This window comes from Ceratotherium simum, chromosome 19 (genome assembly GCF_057802395.1).
Source record: "Ceratotherium simum simum isolate JZ-2026a chromosome 19, ASM5780239v1, whole genome shotgun sequence".
Lineage (NCBI taxonomy): Eukaryota > Metazoa > Chordata > Mammalia > Perissodactyla > Rhinocerotidae > Ceratotherium > Ceratotherium simum.
Window position 1 is genome coordinate 39,663,665 of NC_141918.1, and position 22,891 is coordinate 39,686,555.

General features: G+C 35.4%; 1 protein-coding gene across 4 annotated transcripts in view; it reads right to left on the reverse strand.

The window, feature by feature from the left end:
• Window positions 1-22,891, reverse strand: part of CEP85L (centrosomal protein 85L) — a 159,452-nt gene that overhangs the window by 22,476 nt on the left and 114,085 nt on the right. For all 4 annotated transcript variants that reach the window (XM_014781191.2, XM_004422262.3, XM_087444036.1 and 1 more), the window contains exons 6-10: window positions 15,040-15,219; window positions 8,707-8,859; window positions 6,038-6,192; window positions 2,750-2,867; window positions 2,161-2,211 (exon numbers count right to left, since the gene is read on the reverse strand). In XM_014781191.2, coding sequence (XP_014636677.1) covers window positions 2,161-2,211; window positions 2,750-2,867; window positions 6,038-6,192; window positions 8,707-8,859; window positions 15,040-15,219 — 657 coding nt within the window. The remainder of the gene's footprint in view (window positions 1-2,160; window positions 2,212-2,749; window positions 2,868-6,037; window positions 6,193-8,706; window positions 8,860-15,039; window positions 15,220-22,891) is intronic.

The following is a 22,891-nucleotide window of genomic DNA, read 5'->3' on the forward strand; positions in this document are numbered from 1 at the left end:
AATTGGCCAGTTATCAACATTTGCTGTTTGTCTCTGTGAGCAAATTATATACTGAATCTACAGACCTAGATGGCCAGAATGGCTAAGACCATCCCCCTCAAAAAAAAAGATTGCCATTGCTTTAAAAGATAAGACAACAGAATTAATGAGTATATTGTCTGGGCCCAAATATTTGGAAATAAATGTATCTCATTAATTGACTTCTCTAATTAATCTGAAGAAATAAAAGAATGTTAAGCAATTTAAGATCAAAGAATAGAATGTCATATAATTACATATTTTCCTACATATTCATTGATATATGGTCATGACATATCTGAACGTGACTAAAAGACTTAGTTAATGTGTAAGAGTGAATTGCATTAAGATGCCTCCATAAATGAGAAAAATCCACATTTCAATTAATACAAATATATTCCCAACATCTATAATGCAAGAGACAATATGTGATAAATAATTTAAACAAAATATTTATGTTACCATGTGGAAAATGTTACCAAGTCAAAGAGATATTCCTTTTATTATGGTCTATAATCAGTCACATAACAATGGCTGAGGGAACCTAACCATCTTGTGATTCGAACGGCTTACAGAACTAAAATGAAGTTGTCTGTAGGAATACAAACTAAAGAGTATAAACTCTGTGAATCAATCCAGCAGGCCCGCACATTTGATGAACTGGACTAGTGTTTGATTAAATGGATAAATCATTTAATATGGACAAAAGACAATCAAAGCAGATTGTCTATAATTCTGATACTCAAGCCATTTACCTTTCTTTTTTACTTCCATTTTAAAAAAGTAATATTAGAATTTGGAGGTATAAAAATAAAAATTTATTCAGCAAAATTTGTAAAATAACTTTCCATCATACTTAGAATAAAATACGAAGACACATGGGGCCAGCCCGGTGGCGTAGTGGTTAAGTTCGTGCGCTCCACTTCGGCAGCCCAGGGTTCACAGGTTCAGATCCTGGATGTGAACCTACACACCGATCATCAAGCCATGCTGTGCCGGTGTACTATATACAAAGTAGAGGAAGATTGGCACAGATGTTGGCTCAGGGACCATCTTCCTCAAGCAAAAAGAGGAAGATTGACAACAGATGTTGCTCAGGGCCAATCTGCCTCACCAAAAACAAAACAAAACAAAACAAAACAACAACAACAACAAAAAAAAACAAAGACACATACCCCTATGTGATCTGGCTCCGGGCTACTTTCTGCCATCACTTTGCACCATTCTACCTCACAATCCCTGCACACCAGACTAGCAGCCTTCTCGCGGGTCTAGGAGGACACCAAGAACATTCAGGGCAGCGGTTGCCGTTTTCGCCCTGGTTATCTTCATTTAGATCTCTGTTCAAATATTACTTCCTCAGGAAAAACCTCATCACCATTGTATCTCATGCAGCACGGTCTGTCATTGCCCTCTACCCTACCTTTTTTAATAGCATGTATCACTATTTGACATTATATTTCCATTTTCTCCATCTCACCCCGCATAGAATGGCCAGGGACTTGCTTTGTTCACTGATGAATCCCCAGTGCCAAGAACGGTGCCTACCACATATGAAGGTGCTCAGTAAGTATCTAGCAAATCAATAAAAGAATGAAAATCCATTTAACCCACAGATTTTAGATTGTGTATTACGGGTCAGACACTCTAAGCTCTAGACACACAGATGATTTATCACAGTCTCACTCAAAAAACTAAATGGGAGGAAAAGACACAAATATGTAAACAAAGTGTTATACCCTGATAATACAGGAAGAATAATACATAGAATCATTAGGAAGGAGAGGGCTCTTGCTCAGGCACAATGGACTAAAAACAGTCCAATGCCTTTAATTAGTAGATGGTTGATGAGCTTAACCAAATGTGATCTCAGTAGCAGAGACAAACTACACGCCATTAAAAACAGGAAAGATAAGGAATAGAGAATAACCTTCACAGTTTTTTGAAGAATTGATTTACCAAATACCATTTTCCTTCTAAAAAACTGAAAGATTAATATTAAAAAATCTGCAACTTCATCTCAAGTGCTGTTAATCTTTTCATACAAATACAAATATGCTTTACTATTTTTTAGGTTATGTAACCATTAAGCATATAGATCAGCATAGAGCTAAATTAAAACAAGCACAAAACATTCCTTACCTGAATTTCTAAAATCATTCTGTCAATCTCATCTTGTTGGCTGTCTATTATCTAAAACATAGAAAATATACCAGTTTGAATCAAACTGTTTCTTTCTATTGCTTTTTAAAAGTCTCAATATTTCAAGAAAAAAAAAAAAAAAGCACAGGAAATTATTAATTTATCGTTAAAAAGTCAGTGATTTTTTTTTTAACAAAAGTATTCATACCAAGTATCCTTTAGCCATATGATTTGGATCACACACATGTAAAACTGCAAAAGTATTCTTCTAGTTCTTGATAAAATTTTTCTCTAATTTTTGCAATTTACAAGAATAACTTGGAGAGAGACTTTGAATAAGTTAGGAAGGAAAAAGATATCCTTTTGTTTCTGCTGAGAAGTAATATAATTTCCTTAGTTTGGATTTATTTAAATTTAAATTATTTAAATTTACTTAAATTGCTATTTTCTTTCCAAAGAAAAACATTCAAACTAAAAACTCTATAAGCTACTAAATATTAGCAAAAATATAAATCAAATAACTATAAAATATATATCTATACACACATATCCACATAGTATAGACTTATTATCAAAGATGCAGACTGACCTTACTAGCATTCTCATTTTGTTCTCTCAGGTGATCATTTTCATTCTGAAGCTGTTTTGCATCTAACATGGGAAGGCGGATTCCATCTTCAAGGCATCTTTCCACTTTTTGCTGCAAACTATTCGTTTCAGAAACATAATTATATGAAGAAAATAAGCTCTACGTGCTGATTTTGGTAGATGACTTCAAAATAAATGAAGTCCCTTTTTAGGGTCTATAGTATTTTTTTTAATCAAGCAATAATCAGGACCTATGGAGAATAAGTCTGAGTACTTACATTTCATACAAGTAAGAAATACAATGGAGGCTGCTCATCTTCTCAGAAATGGCAAATCTGAGACCAGAGTCAAGAGCTGCTCAGTATGTGACATCCTTAGGCCCTCGTGAAGGCCCTCATGACCCTAATCTGAGCTCTGCCTTCTAAGCCCTGTTCTTTCCCTCTCCCCAAAAGCAGAGTTCCTTGATGAGGACTGTTTGTGGTAGGGAACCTAAGAACACAGATACAGGTCTTTGACCTTCATTCTGAGCTCAGCAAAAGTTTATAACAACAGCTGCTGCCTAAACCAGCAGAATTACATTTCTCCTTCATTAATAAGAGCAACAATCTATTTATTACTTGACCTAACAGTTTCTCAGGCTAGCCATGGCAGAGAGCTGCATTTTAGAAGAGGAAACTACAAAAGAAAGCCCCTCTGGTGCATTAAGAATAAAAGGATCAAAGAGAAAGAAGGTGTTAGCCTTGAGATAGGAACAAGAGTCATGTTCGGGTTAAAGGAACTACACTATTAACAATCATGACTAAAACTAAAACCTAACAGCAAGACACTAGGAAGAATTCAACTTTAGCTTGTAACCATAATCAAGAGTTGCAGAGTACTAAAAGAAATAGACTTCTTATAATTAGGGTTTTGACATTTTCATTATTTTTCTTCTTTCAAGTATTATGGCTATCCTGTGCTTTTTCTCTCTTCCAAAAAAAAAAAAAAAAAGAAGAAATGCCATATCTGGATTGTGGACAAAGAATTGACAGTCCTAAATGGTGCAATAAAGGCTCCAGATTGTTAATAAATAATGACACCAGAGAAGTTTTTACATGTTATGAAAGTAGCGTACTGCTTTGAAATATATTGTTACTTGTCATGAAAATATTTGTTTTTTCAGTCTACAAGTGGAAAATACATTATTCCTATTTCAGAATAAGTTTTTCCCCAATTCAGTGAAGACGCTACACTTCTATGTATTTATAACAGTCCAAGAGAAATAAGTTACATTAAAATTATTGAAGTCTTTCATATTAAAAAAAAAAAAAGAAAACAAGCCAGCTACGAGGAGGGGAAAATGTACTGTCATGGAAAAATACCAAATAAGTCATCCTTCATGTATACATTCTCATTTTGCTTATGCTATGAAGCAAGGTCACTTAGAAAAGTAATAAATCTCTTGAATAGCAAAGGTACCAACTATGGCATTACTAGGGATCCCACCCACATATTTCACTTACATTTTCATTTCTAATGGAAAACTATTCTTATCTCATTTTTAAATCCCTAAAGTTTTTATGTATTAATAAAGCAGGAAACTTAGAAATATTATATAAAAACAGATAAATGTTATGATATAATTCATAGTCACACATACATCTGACCTTCTGGAACTTAAGGAAAACTATATTGTGTAGCTGAGGAAACTGAAATAACACCCCTACCCCCAAAGTCAAGTGACAACTTAGCCACACAAGAAGTGAAGAATTATGGAAGACCTTCTTTGGTCCTTTACATCTATTTGAAATCAAGAGACATTTCTGGGATGAAATCTCAGACAGTATCAAGATAAAGTTAAATGGAGAATGGATTCTGAAATGCACTGTACTAAATCTTTCCAAATTAAGAATACTAGGCGCAATGCCCTCCAAAAACCTAATAAAAGAGAAAATCTAAATAAAAGAAAAAGTATAAAATCATATTAAATACGTAAAAGCACACAGTGGAACAAAACGTTCAAATTATTTTCAGGTGTTCCTAATTCTATTTATAAAATAACACAGCTTGAGCTTACGATCATAATGCCCTATAAAATAGAACAGATACATTACTTCTTTTCATTTTATCAATAAGATTGATAGAAAAAGATATAGGGTTGAATATGGAGGTCAGGAAGCTGTTTTGAGACTAGAGAATAGGATATAAGATGTGGAGTTATAAAAAAGGAAATTAAAGAGCAAAAAAGCAGAAACTAGGAGAAAAATAAAGGTAGAGTCAAAAGTGTATGAGTTTTTTGGAGTTGAGATCAGAAACACTGAAGACCGAATTGTCCCAGAAATCAGAGTTTTTCTGCACTGAAATCCAAGTTAAAAAGCAGCCCAGGCATATTTAAGACTTTGCAAGTAGTAGTACAGCAATACTAACACGGAATTATCAGATGGATTTTGATTAAAAAGCTGAGAATACACTGAGTTATATATAATTGATATGTATAAGCATGAAGAGCATATTTTTTTTTTTTTTTTTTTAAATATATCTAATTTTTATTTACCACTTGTAACCTAAACAAAGCTAGAAAAAATATTTATTTATTTATTTATTTATTTATTTTTTAAATTTACATTTTTGTTGCTTTAGTGTCTTGTTCAGGATAGTTTTATCTATTTATATTTGATAATCTATTAAGGTTTAAGTTTTATAAAACAGAGTACATGTAGATGCATATATAACATAGTTCTCTAGGTTTTTCAGGAATCCAATATTAATTTCCTAGCTTAAATATATTAGATAAACTAACAAATGATATTCACTGTAATTCTAACCGTATTAATTTAAAAGAGAAGAGTCCTATGAGGCAAGATATGTGCAGAAACTTGGAAGGCACATGGCAAAATGGCCATGTGTGTTCCTCTGCGGGGAGGTGACACGGGAGCCAGTAATTTCACTTAGACATACCTCATTAAGGAGCAGAGTTTGAGTATTTGGCTGCCTCTCTTTTTGTTATTTAGAATTTTTACTTATTTTGTGATAAAGTCGTCAGATAAAGAGTTTGTGTTAATACTTTCAGTTTTCAGTTGGTGCTTTTTTTTTTTTTTTTTTAACTATTCTCACCTAAAACCTTTGGCAAGACGTCAGAATGCTGCATAACCTGTTTCACTGACATAATACTTCTGGTTCTGAATAGTATATCTTTAAGATAAGAAGAGTAGAGTAGTAATTATAAATTAACATATTTTAAGTAAAATACTTTATAAAGCATATAAATAACTTAAAAATAACATAGACGAATTACTGAAGGTTTTCTTACCTCTGAACTGTAGTTACCAACTCCTTCTCTTTCTTTTTCTGGCATATTAACTGTGCATCTTTCTCTTGGCATTGTTTTTTCATCTCTTCAAGCTTTTTTTCCACATCTATCAAAGTCTCTTGCAAATTCTTATTTTTTTCTTCTAGAACCTGCAGCTAAGGAGAAATTTTTTAAAGTTCATAATGCATGGAATATTAAATGTGTTTCTACTAGAAATTGTTACTGTCTTCTCAAGGAGTAATAGACTTATGGTTAAAATCACAGTATCTTCATTTCATCCAGAGTACTTAACACTTTATCTCCTCCATTGTGTAAAGGAAACTGGGAGAATGGGATTATGGAGAAGAGGAGAACAGGGTCAGAAATTTCTAGAAGACAGAGAAAGAAAGGTGAATAATCTCAATTTGGAGGTGTTTTTTAAATTTTATTTTTTAATTGTAAAATACATGTAACATAAAATTTACCATCTTAATCATTTTTAAGTATAGAGTTTAGTAGTGTTAAGTACATTCACACTGTTGTACAACTAATCACCAGAACTCATTTCATCCTGCAAAACAAACCCTATACCCATTAGCAATTCCCATCCATCTCTCCCCTCAGCCCCTGGCAACCACTCTGACTTTCTGTCTCTATGAATTTGATTACTCTAGGTACCTCATACAGTATTTATACTTTTGTGAAAGGCTTATTTCACTTAACAAAATGAGCTTAGGTTCATCCATGTTGTAGCACATATCAGAATTTCCTTCCTTTTTAAAGCTAAATTGTATGTATATGCCACATTTTGTTTATCCATTCATCCATTGATGGACACTTGGGTTGCCTCCACCTTTGGCTATTGCAAATAATGCTGTTATGAACATGCGTCGTGTACAAACATCTGTTTGAGACCCTGCTTTCAATTCTTTTGGGTATACACCCAGAAGTGGAACTGAAAAATCATATGGTAATTCTTTTTTCTTTTTTTTTTTTTGGTGAGGAAGATTGGCCATGAGCTAACAATCTTCCTCTTTTTGTTTGAGGAAGATTGTTGCTGAGCTAACATTTGTGCCAATCTTCTTTTTTTTTTTTTTAAAGATTTTATTTATTTATTTTTCCCCCCAAAGCCCCAGTAGATAGTTGTATGTCATAGCTACACATCCTTCTAGTTGCTGTATGTGGGACACGGCCTCAGCATGGCCAGAGAAGCGGCGCGTCAGTGCGCGCCTGGGATCCGAACCCAGGCCGCCAGCAGCGGAGTGCGCGCACTTAACTGCTAAGCCACGGGGCCAGCCCCTGTGCCAATCTTCTTTTTGTTTTTTTCTGTTTTTGTTTTTTTTTTTGTATGTGGGACACTGCTACAGCATGGCTTGATGAGTGGTATGTAGGTCCATGTCCAGGATCTGAACTCGCAAACCCTGGGCTGCTGAAGCAAAGCATGTGACCTTAACAACTACGCCACTAGGCCGGCCCCTCTATTTTTAATTTTTTGAGGAACCATCACACGGTTTTCCACAGTGGCTTCATCATTTTAGGTCCCCACCAATGGTGCACGAGGATTCTAATTTCTCCACATTGTCACCAATGCTTGTTACTTTCTGGTCTTTTTGACATTAGCCATCCTAATGGGGGTAAGGTGGTACGAAAGCATGTTTTTAATCTATACGCCTTTCTGTTCCTGCTCATGCAAACTTCTGTGTTCCTTCCTGACATTACCCTTTCTTCGTTTTTATGACGTATAAATTAATATAAACAGAGAACATGTTATATAGGTCTAGAGTCTAAGAATAATGACACTCCACAGATTAGACCGATGGTTCTCAACCAGGAGCAATTTCCTCCCACCCAGGGGACATTTGGAAATGTCTGTAGACATTTTTGATTTGGGAGGGAAGGGAGAAAGCAGTGTTATTGGCCTCTAGCAGGCAGAGGCCATAAATGCTGTTAAGCATCTTGTAATGCACAGGAAAGAATCCCACAACAAAAAATTATCCACCCCCAAATGTCAATAGTGCTGAGGCTGAAAAATCCCATGATTAGAAACACTATGAGAAAAGACTGAAGAGTAGGTTTAATAGATTTATAAGTAAGGTCTCAAGACGACAGGACTCACCAGAGTTGGTAGAAAGACTTTGGATGAGGTATTGTTAAGAAAGGAAAAGATCAGAAAAGAAGTCAGAAGAGTAAATGGGAGTCATAGATTAAAGTATAAGAAAGAATTTATGAAAAGATTAAGAATAAAGAAAACAAATCAAATATCTGGAAAGACAGTCAAAAACCGCCTTGCTGAGCCTTGGTGGATCCCAGAAAATACTGGGAAAGGCAGAACTGCGGTGCATGGATGTGTGTGGATGGGGTGGGGTGTCAGACTCACTTAGATACTGCCTTTTAGAGAACACTCAATGAGAGAGTCAACACACAAGTCCATCAGCAAGGCAACCACGCATTAGTTAACAAGAAGGATCTATTCATGCTCAGTTGAACAAAGCTTCTAATTAAAGTTAATGTTAAAAACAACAATTAAACACATAGATTTAACTTACAATTAGCCAAATATACAACTAAAATTTTAAATTACAAAATTTCTAAAATTTTATATTTTCTAAATTGATTCTAAGTTGATTCTAAAATCAACTTAAAAGTATGTTTTCATGTTATTTAAAGACAGGCATTATATTTCATGTTACCTGTAGACTCTGACTCTGTACATCATCTAGAGTTGGAAGATCAGCCAGATACTTTTCCAAGGTCTCAATTCTTCTCTGCTTTTCTTTGTTTTGTTCGGATTCCTTCTGGCATCTTTTTTTCAGGCTACTGATGTATCTATCTCTGGTTTTAAGCTAAAGAAAAAGATTATGACTCTTCAGTGGTTTTGTGTCATTAAAAAATAATAAAACCAACATTCTAATCTTGGGCAATTCACCAACGGTTCCAGGTTATAGTTAAGACTACCACCAACTCAGGTAAGATTTACCTGATTTCATCAATTCTAAGATTCATATTTTTTCAAATTTTCATATCACTGAAATCAAGAGTTTTTGAACTTTTTTTTGTTTTTTTTTTTACAACTGATGGTATTCTATAAACTGCAGTCAGCCAGGAAGCAGTAACGATGTAGTTTTTATTGCCTCCACATGTGCAAATATCGTTAAGCCTATTCATATCTTTGGTATTTCAATAGTGTTATGGACATGTTGAAACTATGTGTTGAGTTTAAATGATGTTTAAAATACCTTTAAAAATGTTACATTATAATTTGGCATTGAAAAAAGTTATTGGGTACTCAGAAAGACACAGAAACAGAGCCACGGGGTATAATTCTGAAATCAGTGAAGCAAACATTCATCTCTGGAGGAATGACTCCAATTTCTTATTGCTTGCAAAGCTATATCCAAATATTTTATGTCAATAAAGAAAAGAAGATAACCTATAAGTAAGTAAAGCTGTTTTGTTACTAACAGACTTGCAAAGGAATTGCTTATCATGTACTAAAGCAGTGCAATCAAAGCCAGGGGAATTTACCAAAATTACCAAATATTTAGGAAGTGAAGGCGACTAGCAAGACCAATCCATATCTCAAGCAAGACTATTGTTAAGGTATTATGTCATAATTGGACTTGAAGCGTATTTTCTCTCTAAAAATTACATAAAATAAAGGTGTGCCTTACCACTGATGTCATCTTAGGATTGATGAAATATGTTAATTGAGCAGCTACTATGGAACACACACTGTACATGATCCTAGTAAATCCTAATTTGTGTAGGCTGAAGCTCAGATTTTTATGTACTAATTTTTTTCACCTTTCCACTTGAAATATACCATCTTTAAATTTCATATCTTACATTCAAAGCTCTTTCATACTTACGATGAATTAAAAACAATATCTGCATACAAATAGTTGCCTAAAAAGTAAACTCCAGACTCACATTTAGTTTAAATCACCAGTCTCCAAACATTTAACATTCTTTTAGAATTTCACAGGGTTCTAAAACATTTTTACAGCCTCATCCCATATTCACCAGGGAAATAAGTGCCAGTAATTAACAGTATAAGGGATTACTCTTTCAAATTTTATAAAAGCCAACACTTGCCCACAATCTAGTTTCTTTCATGCCTTACCTAATTTCTTTCAGGTCCAATGTATAACTTTTATTAAAACAACTTCAATTGGAAAAACAAATCACATCTCATTTCATCTATTCATTTCATCAATAACATTAGGATCCATTTATTACCTTGGGTAAGGAGCTACACAGGTAAAACAGACAAATCCTATTATTTATTGGGGCTTTCTCAGGATTAAAAGCAAGTGTGCTGGTGTGACAATTTAATGTGTGATCTATCAGAACTCATAGACTGTTGGCATTGGTGGTGGCCTGAAAGACCATATAATACAATTCCCTTTTTGAATACGGGGCCCAGAGATCTTTAGTGACTTAACTACAAGTCACAGAGACAGAGTTGGGATTTAAACATACACTGTCTGACTGAAAGCCAATGTTCTTTCAATTCTTCCACAATACTCATAATCAGATTCCCATCAATTTTCTAGCAAACAGATTCCCCATCAACCAAGTCTGCTCATGCCTTAGCAAACGACCCTTAAGTTACAGAAGTAAACATAACTAGCCTATTTTTACTAAACATTCCCTAATTTATACTTAATTGTTTAAGTGTCTTAAATGTGACTCAATGGTGTTCTCAAAAAGTAGTTACTGGAATAGGTCAGTCATGCTGTCTTCTACTATGCAAAGATGCCCTAGTTTTCTTCTTTTTCTTTGGTTGGTCAACTGTCTTCTTTGCTATCATTTCAAGCTTGCTGCCCTTATCACAAATCTCCGCCAGCACTCTCCTATTGGATACCATCTCTGTTATTCATTGACCACAAGTTGACCACACATAATCACTGGGTCTCAGGTTTTTTTTAGCCCTGCTCACTGATGAGAAGGGCTGAAAATGGGTCTCAGGTTTTTTCAGCCCTGCTCACTGATGAGAAGCTCTTGTGTTTTGTTTTGCTTTGTCTTTAACTTCCAAGTTCTGTGTTGTCTCAGATAACAGAGCTTACTGAGGTCTGAACGCCAGTCATTACCCCCAGGTAAATGAGGCATCACCAATAAATCTTCCCTATTCTATTTATAAAGGGTTAAGTTCTTCCTTTCAAGGAGATATTATGCAATACTGAGATCATTCCTAGAAGGCAATAGGAAGGCCCTGTTTTAGAAGAGGTTTACAAACAAATTTATTTTTCTTTATTTTAAATATAATTGGTTGAACAAAATAGATTAGTGAGGAAATTTTTTCCTCCAAATTTTTTACAAATCATTATTATTAGACCAAAGCATTAGGTATAGAGTTAAATTGTCTGGCATTCTACTCCTAGCTTTCCAACAATTCCTATCTACATGCAACTGGACAAATTACTCAACTTTTCTCAAAGCTTCAGTTACCTCATTTTTTAAAATGGGGGTATAGTATATACCTCATAAAGTTTTTGTGAAAATTAGGATTAAATGAGAAAATGCATTTAATGTACATTAACATGCTGCCTGGTGCAGACAAGAAAGAGCTCATCAAAGAGTAACTTTTATTGTTATTATTATCACATTAAATGTTTTTTTGTCATGGAATTAGTCTTGATCAGCAGAAGGAAACAACACAATCCAATCTCATGTGGACCCAGAGAGCAGTTCGGTTGAGGCTTTATCAATGAGTCTATTTTCTAGCTTCTACACTCCCTTCAAGAGTGTAGTCGAGTCACGTGACACAAACTCTACCCTCTACATTCAGTCCCCTGCTCAAGTTCCCCTGATAGAGACACTTCCATTCTTAACTACCTCACTCCAGAGAGAGGCTATTCCTCTTCTTCTCCAAGAGTAACTCTTCCATTTTGGTGTCTGTTATCAACCTTCCCCTATTTCTCTTAGGAATTTGCTCCATCATGCACCCACTCTGACATCTTTGATATCTCTCTCTAATTATTCTTTCCCTAGTCCTTTGGTGGGGTTATCTCACTCCCTTTTCTTCCTTCTTGGCAAAAATCACTTGAAAGCATTCAATCATTCATTCATTCATTATGCGAGGCACCATGGCTTGTGCTACATATGCTACAGTGACACATTAAGATACATCCCTGCCTTCAAGGAGCTTACAGAGAAATATTAAAAAAAGAATGATTATTCAAAATTATGTTAAGCATTGGGAAAAACAAAAAAGAACAAAATGCTCTAAGCATAAAAGGAGAGGTTGGAGGGGAAAGATATTCAAGCTGAGACTTGACAAAATATATAGGTGATTAGGGAGTGGGAAAAGAGAGCCAAGTATTTACCAGGCAAAGAGGACACTTTGTGTAAGACCCTGACATTGGAAACAAAGCCTGACCTATCTGAGCAGCTGTAAGACACTGTACCCAGACACAGTACCCCAGAGGGAGACTGGTAGAGCCTGAGCTGTATCATAAGGCAGGGTCTTTCAGGTCAAGGGAAGAATTTGATTCTTATTTTAAAGACAATGAGATAGCATTAATGGGTTTTAACCAAGTAAGTGAAACAAGTGGATCTTCATTTTAAAAAATTCAGTCCTCCACACTATCAGGAATGGATGTGAGAGGCTGTGGAGCGACTGGAACTCTCATACATTGGTAGGGGAAGTGTCAAATGGTACGAACACTTGGGAGAACTCAAGCAGTTTCTTGTAAGTTAAACATCTACCCTATGAACTGCATGACCCAGAAATTCCACTCTTAGAAATTTAGCCAAGAGAAATAAAAACATAGGTATACAAAAAGTCTGGTACAATAATGTTCACAGTAGCTTTATTCATTATTCCCCCAAACTGCCACCAATCCAAACGTCCATGAACAGGAGAGTAGATACACTGTGGTACATCTATATAACGGAATGCAGCCCAGCAACAGACAAGAACAAACTACCAATACATGAAACAATATGAATAAACCTCAAAGACAGTGAGTGCAAGAAAACAGACACAAAAGTATATATACTGCATGACTCCACTTATATGAATTGCAAGAAGACTCAAAACTATAGTGATAAAACAGTGCCTCAGGGAGGCGCAAGAGACTGACTAGAAAGAAGCACAAAGGAACTTCTCGGGTGACTGAAATGTTTTGTGTCTCATTCAGATAATGCTTATACGTGTATATACTATTAGCCATACTCATCAAACTGAATACTCAAGATCTGTACATCTGACTGTATATAAATTATGCTTCAATTTTAAAAAATATAAATGAAATACATAGAATTACAACAATAACAAAGAAGTAGAGAACAAGGGAGAGCAGATAAGCAGAGCAAGAGTGGATTCAGAGACACCAATGAAGAGGCTATTAAAAACCTTTGCCAAGAGATGATAACTTGGACCAGGCTGGTAGTGTTGGACAGATTCTATATATATTTAGGAGACGAGCTTGATTTGACTTAGTAAAGTTTCTAGCATGAGTAACTGAATAGACAGTAATGAACATTGAAAAAAATTTATTTTATTTCATTTCAGAAGAATAGGACAGTCAAGGCAAATTAAGAATTGTGTTTTGGACATGAAAAGTTTGAAATTTTTTTGTGTGTGTGTAAGGAAGATTAGCCCTGAGCTAATTAACAGATGTTAATCTGTTGCTAATCCTCCTCCTTTTGCCGAGGAAGATTGGCCCTGGGCTAACATCTGTGCCTATTTTCCTCTACTTTATATGTGGGACGCCTGCCACAGCATGGCTTGATGAGCAGCGCATAGGTCCACGCCCAGGATCCAAACCTGCGAACCACGGGCCGCTGAAGTGGAGCACGTGAACTTAACCCCTATGCCACCAGGCCAGCCTCAAGTTTGAAATATTTTTAAGACATCCAAGTAGGAGCCATCAAATAGGTAGTTAGTGTATAATTTGATTTTACTAAGCACTGGACACCAAAAGTAATAAAAGATGAGAAAATTTTAGATAAAATATAAAATATATTTTAAAAACTGTATCCATTGAATCATCATAATTTTCACACAATCTTTTAATTAACAAGTCTCAGATGAAAAAATATTTGAATCCCTCCCACATCTGTATGACCAATGAATATTTCCTTAGCTCTCTCCTGATTGTGGTATTGTATGAAGCTCAAAAAATATAGAAAAGAAACAAGAAACAGGTATTTAAGGTACTTTCAAGTTAGCCAAGACAAAATACATCATACAAAGACAAACCATGTGCAATTTCTGTCACTTTTTGGAAGATAAAAATTTTAACTCACATGTATATATATACACATACACACACACACACACACACACACACACACACAAATGTCAATTGAGTTCTCTATTAATAGCTCCAAACCTCCCTGAAGAAACCATGGTGACCTGCTTCAAGCTCACTTGAAAGGAAGGTTCAGTTAATAGAACAATAAGTTGAATATATCCAGAGAGAAATCTAAAATCAGTTCTGCCACTAAGTAGCAGCTTAAGGATCTGTGTCTCTTCAGTAAATTAGGGCTCGCATGTATCCTACTTGATCTTTAATGATACTATAAAGAAATGAGGTGAAGATACTTTAATAAAGGCAGAAAGGTCAAATAAATGTACAGATTTTTGTGTACATGTAAGCATCTGGCTTTTAGCTACCTATTCTAAATCAGCTTCAATAACCTGAAGTCATGTGCTTATGAAAGACAAACCACCCCTGTTTCATTTACCAATCTTTCATGCTCAACATGACAAAGAAAAAGGGCCCAAGAAGGAACAGGAGAACAGTTAGTGGTGTCACATCTCAGGGTAGGCATCTAACTTAAAAAAGGTTTCACTATTAGTTGGAAAGATATAATATACAGTGGTATTTTTATCCTTCAAGAAAATCCCTGGATTTTTGTAGACAGCACAGGGTTTCTCAAAAGTTACTACAAAACTAATCCCTTCAATATACAAGTATAACCTGTATGACACCTGGCACAGGGTCGATGACAAATAATTATATGTTGAAAGAATGTTGTTGACCTGATTCAATCTTATTAAAAATACCTACCTTTTCCTCCAGTTTCTTCTTCTCTTCATTAAATTGGCTTATCCTTTGTTTGAGAAACTGGTTGAGCTGTAAAACCTCTTTCTCAGTAGACGCAAGCTTTTGCTCAAGTTCTTCTTGCTGGGAAGGGGACACTGACTGATCTGAAAATGAAGTCTGTAGTGAAGTGTTCTCATATTGTGGCTATTGGGAAAGAAAAAAAAAACAAGACTTTAAAAGTTTACTTGTCTTGAACAAATGGAAAGAAACTGGAAATGAGGTACAGTACAGAGAGTACACACAGGCGTTAGTAACAGACAGACCTTGGCATAAATCCCAGCTCTCCTGCTTCCCAGTTATGCACCATGATTAATCAAATTACTTACCATCGCCAAGTCTGTCTTCTCATCTATAAAACAGAAATAATAAAGTCTACCCTACAGTGTTTTTTTTTGAAGAATAGAGATAAAGTGTGTAAAGTTCCTAGCACATAGCAGAAGCATAATAAAAGGAAGTTATGGTTTGGTTAAAAAGTATAATTAGAGATATAAATAGCACCTTATATAGAAGTGAAAGTTCTAGGGAAATAAGTAAAAACCAGAGAAATATCTCCTCACAGGTGATCATTTCCAGCTAATATTAAATTCAATAAATATTAACAGATTGTTTCCACAACTGGAAAGTCAGGTCCATGAAATCAGGGATTTTTGTCTGTCTTTGTTGCTCCTATATCCCAATTTCCTAGAACAGTGACTAGCACAAAACAAATGCTTTTCAAAAAATAATTGCTGAATGAATAAATGTATTCTTGTTTCCATGAGCAAGGCTTTTGGAGGAAATTTAGACAAGATCTTCCCCCTCCCCTTCCCCTTACAGCATTACAACCTGGAAGGAGAGGACAGGAAATACAAATATTTCCTCAAACAAATTAGAATGTGATAAGTGCTAGAGTGTGATAAGTGCTACAAGAGATACCAACAAAGTAACGTGAAAGCAAAAAACCAGATTATTTTTCCATTTATTTCACAAATATTTACTAAGCACAGATGTTAGGCACCGTGTACTGGGGACTCAACAATTAATGAGACAAAGCCCCATCAGTTTAACGAAGCATCACACAAAAAAAGACAAAAAAACTGCCTAAGTGCAAAGCTGGCTGATGTATAGTAGGGGAAGGGGATGTGTAGTATGGGAAGGCTTTTATAAAAGTGAACTTGAACTGGGCCTTGAAGAACTCACACTTTCCCAAAAGGTGGAGATGCAATTCAAAAATTATATAAATAGCACTTATCAAGTGCAGGGTATTTCGAAGGTCACAGACTCAGGCACTGCTCTTGACAAACTCAAATTCTAACGAGAGGCATAAGAGAAACCCTTTGATAATTATCTATAGGACACAATATAATATGGTAGCCAAAGAAAAGCCATCTTAAGTACAAAGTGTTGGGAGGTGGGAGGATAAACGAAGACGGCATCAGGAGAAGGAGGAAAAAAGCTTTACAGGGGAGGTGGCTTTTGAGATAGATTTTGAAAATAAGAAGAATTCTGGCAGGAACAGAGAAAGGAAGAAAAAGCATTCCAGAAAGAACATGTTAAAAAGGTAAAAGATGGAATATATGTAGAGAATATCTATGTCTGTTTAATGTATAGGTTTCAAGAGGGGGGAATATAAGGGAAACCTTAAAAACCTAAGAGGGACCATACTGTAAAATCACAAGGTTCAGAATACAACCTTAATTCATAGGAAATGGGGAGCCAGTGACAGTTTTACAACAAGAAAGTAACATGACTTAAGACCACTGTGAACTCTGTTTTGTAAATCTCTATACTCCCTGGCATTTAGCCCAGTGTGTAGACTCTCAATAACTTTTGATTAAAGGGAAAAGAAACGAGTAAAGAGGAAAAAGGACAAAAGAGTCTATAACACCTGGAGCGGTAGACGAGGGGAATTAAAGGATATTGAGAATGGACAGGAATATACCACTTCAACAAATTGTTCTAACCTATGTAGAGCACTGAGAACAGACTGAAGAAATCTGGAAACAGAATTGAGAGGATTCAGAGAAAAGAATTTTTTAAGATGTGAATGGACAAGAAATGTTAAAGATAATTTTGTGTCTAAGTAACAGGGAAGGGTATGTTGTAAGCAGAGGTAAGGAGGTCCTATAGAAGAACAGGTCTAAGCAGATGTAATTAATTACAATTAGAGCCTATTGATATCAAGATGCCAGTTGAACATACAAGTAGAGAGGAACATCAGGCAGTTAGAAAGGTGGGTCTAGAACTCAGGAAAACAGCTAGGCTAGACTAGCAAACTGTAAAAAGTTATTAGACTTATGGTTTCCAGTCTGGCATGTAATGAGCTCAGAAACTGCCACTCTGTCCACTTTACTAACAAGTAAAAAGCTGAACAAACAGAAAAATCAACAACTCTCCTAAGATCTGTCAGAAAAGTGGGGTCACAGGGCAAACTGCTGTCCCCAAAATTAGAGAAACAAGCAAATAGAGAGAATCACTCTGGAACAGAATCCTCCATGGAAACCAGTGCTGGAGCAAGAAAACTAGAACTGTAATTGATGAATTGCTGGGGACTCAGAGCAGATAAGTCTGAGAGTCAAAAACTCCAGGGGGACCCAGTCATAGGGGACCCCCAACTTTTCTGAGTTTTACCTCCAGGAGCTCTACCAGGTTCTCACAGTGAATATCAGAGAAAAAAATCCCCTCTTGCCTCCAGCAGGGGGAGGAGAAAAGAAACCATTTTGAAATATGCCAGAACATTCCGTTCTTCTTAATAAGACCAGCCCTCAGGAGAAACTATTTTACCAGACACTAACCTACCTAGAAGGGAACTAACCCACCTAGAAAGGAAATACCCAACTCTAGCTACCTCTAGCCTTCCACATGGGGAAGGGAAATACCCAATTCCAGTTGCCTTAGCCATCGTGTCCCACTAAAGGTTGGGAAAGAAAATACTGAGAAGCACTAGTGAAGTTCATAGTCCAGGAGCACAGGCTCACTAAAAGACTAAGACCTAATCAAAGGAGTACAGAATGTTTCTCCTCCTCCCACACCTTGCCACTACATTACTAAAGGCCTATTTACCACATTTCCAGTACATCAGGTCCACCTTTCAAACAAAATTTACAAGGCATACTAAAAGGCAAAAACACAGTCTAGAGAGACTGAATAAGCATCAGAACCAGAGTCAGATATGTCAGGAATGCTGGAACTATCAGATCAGAAATTTTTAAAACCTAGGATTAACACCCTAAGGGCTTAATGGTAAAGTAGACAACATGTAAGAACAGATAAAAAATGTAAGCAGACAGATGGAAATTCTAAGAAAGAAGCGAAAAGAAACTCTAGAGATCAAAAACACTGTAACAGAAATGAAGAATGTCTGGGGGTGCTCATCACTAGACTGGACATAGCTCAGAAAACAATCTCTGAGCTTGAGGATAGGACAATAGAAACCTCCAAAACTGAAGAGCAAAGAGAAAAAAGAAAATAGAACGAAATATCCAAGAAATGTGAGATAATTACAAAAAGCGTAACATACATGTAATGGGAACACCATAAGAAGAGAGAGAGAAAGGAACAGAAGCAATATTTGAAACAATAATGATTGAGAATTTCCCCAAATTGTCAGACACCACATGGATTCAGGAAGCTCAGAGAACACCAAGAAGAATAAATGCCAAAAAATTATACATAGTTATATCATATTTAAATTTTTGAAGATCAAAGGTGAAAAAAAAATCTTGAAAGAAATCAGAGGAAAAAAACACCTTACCTATAGACAGGCAAAGATAAAGGTGATATATGACTTCTCAGAAACCAGGCAAGCAAGAATAAAGTAGAGTGAAGTATTTAAAGAGTTAGGAGAAAAAAATCCACCAACCTAGAATTCTGTACCCTGTGAAATTATCCTTCAAAAGTGAAAAAGAAACAAAGACTTTCTCAGACAAATAAAAATTGAGTGAATTGGTTGGCAATAGACTTGCCTTGCAAGAAATGTTAAAAGAAGTTCTTCAGAGAGAAGGAAAATGATATAGGTCAGAAACTTGGACCTACGTATGGAAAGGAAGAGCATCAGAGAAGGTACAAGCAAAGGTAAAATAAAAGCTTTCATTTTTCATAATTGATGTAACAGATACTAGTTTGTTTAAAAAATAACGGCAACAATGTATTTAATCATGTTTTTGTGTTATGCTTATGCATAAGTGAAATGAATGACAGTGATGATACAAGGCAGAGGATGGAAGATTTAGGACTACTTAGTTATTATAAGGTATTTGCACTATTCATGAAAAGTATAGTGCTATCTGCAAGCAGACTTGGATTGGTTGTAAATGTATATTGTAAGCTTAGGGCAATCACCAAAAACAAGCAAAGAAAAGAAGTGTAATCTATATGCTAAGAAAGGAGAGAAAACAGAATCATTAAATACTCAGTTAAAACTGCAAAAGGCAGAGAAAGTGTGGAAGACAAACAGAAATAAAGAACAAGGGCAACAAAACAGTAGCAAATATGGTAGATATTAATCCAACTATATCAATAATCACTTTAAATGTGAATGGTCTAAATACACAAAATGAAAGACACAGATTGTCAGAATGAATCTAAAAACAAGACCCAAATATATGTGGTCTACAAGACACTCACTTTAAATATAAAGACACATATACATTAAAAGTAAAGGGATGGAAAAAGATACATCATGTTAACACTAATCAAAAGAAAGCTAAAGCAGCTGTATTAATTTCAGACAAAGCAGACTTTAGAGCAAGGAAAATTATTGGAGCATTACATAAGGATAAAAGGGTCAATACTTCAAGAAGCCATAACAATCCTTAATGTGTATGTGCCTAAAACAGAGCATCAAAATACGTGAGGCAAAAACGGATGGAACTGCAGGGAGAAACAGATGAATCCACTATAATAGGTGGAGACTTTAACAACCCTCTATCAGAAATGGACAGAACCATCAAGCAGAAAATCAGTCAAGACATAGTTGAACTCAAAAGCACCATCAATTAACTGGATATAATTGATATCTGTAAGATTATTTCATCCCACAACAGCAGATTACACATTCTTCTCAAGCTCACATGGAACATTCACCAAGACAGACCACATCTAGGCCATAAAACACACCTTAACAAATTTAAAAGAAGAGATAGCATACAATGTATGCTCTCAGACCATAATGGAATTAAACTAGAAATCAAGAGAAATGTAGCTGGAAAATCCCAAAATGCTTAGAGATTAAACAATACATTTCTAAATAATATATGGGTCAGAGAAGAAATCTCAAGAGAAATTTAAAAATATTTTGAACTAAATGAAAATATAAGTTATCAAAATTTGTGGGATATAGCGAAAGCAGTGTATAGGGGAAAATTTATACCGCTGAGTGCATATATTAGAAAAGAAGAAAGATTTAAAATCAATAATCTAAAACGCTAAAGAACCCACCAAAAAACTATTAGAAATAATAAACAAATACAGTAAAGTTGTAGGGTACAAAATCAATAGACAAAAATCAATTGTGATTCAATACACTAACAATAAAACAGTAGAAAGAGAAATCAAGAATACAATCCCATTTACCATAACAAAAAGAATAAAATACCTAGGAATAAATTTAACCAAAGAGGTGAAAACTATAAAACATTGTTGAAAGAAATTGAAAGAGACACAAAGAAATGGAAAGATATTCTATTCTTATGAATTGGAAGAACTGACATAGTTAAAATGTCCATACTTCCTAAAGCAATCTACAGATTCAATGCAATCCCTATCAAAGTTCCAACGACATTTTTCACAGAAATAGAACAAAGATTCCTAAAATTTATATGGGACAACAAAAGACCCCAAACATCCAAAGCAATCCTGAGAAAGAAGAACAAAGCTGGAGCTATCACACCTCCTGATTTCAAAATATACTACAAAGCTATAGTAATCAGAACAGCATGGTCCTGGCACAAACACAGACACACAGATCAATGGAACAGAAGCAAGAGCCCAGAAATAAACCCACACATCCATGGACAGCTAATTTTCCACAAAGGAACCAAGAACAGTGGAGAAAGGAAAGACTCTTCAATAAATGGTGTTGGGAAAATTAGACAGCCACATGCAAAAGAATGAAAGTAGACAATTATCTTACACTATACACAAAAGTTAACTCAAAATGGATTAATGACTTGAATGTAAGACCTGAAACCATAAAACTCCTAGAAGAAAACATAGGCAGTATGCTCTTCAATACTGGCCTTAGCAGTATCTTTTTGAATATCTGTCTCCTCAGGCAAGGGAAATAAAAGAAAAAATAAAGTGGACTACATCAAACTAAAAAGCTTATTCACAGCAAAGGAAACCAGCAACAAAATGAAAAGACAACTCACCAACTGGGAGAAGATATTTGTAAATCATGTATCTGATAAGGGGTTAATATCCAAAATATATAAAGAACTCATACAACTCAACAACAAAAAAACAAACAACCCAATCAAAAAATGGGCAGAGGCTCTGAACAGACATTTTTCCAAAGAAGAGATAAAGATGGCCAACAGGCACATGAAAAGATGTTCAACATCATTAACTATCAGGGAAATGCAAATCAAAACTACAATATCACCTCATGCCCATCAGAATGGCTATTATTAAAAAGACAAGAAATAAGAAAGTGTTAGAGAGGATGTGGAGAAAAAGGAACCCTCATACACTGCTGGTGGAAATGTAAATTGGTGCAGCCACTACGGAAAACAGTATGGAGATTCCTAAAAAAATTAAGAATAGAACTACCATATGATCCAGCTATACCACTTCTGGATATTTATCCAAAGAACACGAAAACACTAATTCAAAAAGATATATGCACCCCTATGTTCACTGCAGCATTATTCACAATAGCCAAGACTTGGAAACAAACTAAGTGCCCATGAATGGATGAACGGATAAATAAGATGTGGTATATACATACATCAGAATACTATTCAGTCATAAAAAAGATGAAATTTTGCTATTTGCGACAATATGGGATGGACCTTGAGGGCATTATGCTAAGCGAAATAAGTCAGACAGAAGAGGCTGTGGGTGTATGGGGACACAGGATACATGGGAACTCTCTGTACTTCCTGCTCAGTTTTGCTGTGAACCTAAAACTGCTCTAATGTATAAAATTATTAATTTTACAAAAAATTGACACAGGTGTTTCTACTATAATGAAATATACACATTCCTGGAAAATCACACACTAAAAATAATAATGTTTATAGGAAAAATTAAGAATAAAACAGTCTACTTAAAACCTATGCAACTTCAAACCAGAACACTAATGAAAACAGTAACTGGGGAGACAAGTTGAACATTCTCAAGCAGCCACAGTTGACACCTAAAAAAACACATGATACACACAATCAAAATGCTGGAGTCACTTTAATTAGAGTAGGTCTGATGGGTGTTGAGACGATGGAGGTAGAATTCTGCAATAGAGGGACTGTCATTCAGCTGAGAAGCAGGCAACACAACCTGCCACGAACTGAAAACCACTAAAGGAGGGAGTGCATCTTTCAAGGAAGTAGAAGGAGACTTGTAATTTTCTTAACATGAAGCTTAAACAGGGTCTGCTGCCAATATAGTAAGCAAGCCTAGGCCTTTTTTGCAGCCTGCCAAAGATTCTAATTTTACTCTCACTATTCTAACTCCCCTTGCCTGGGGAAACACACACACACACACACACACACACACACGAACCAATGAGACTTGCAAACTATACTGATATCATTCTCCTATTTACCATTCGTGTACAAGCACATTTGCACTACAGAAATGTGTTTTGTAGCAAGACAAAATGTAACTTAACCTCTAG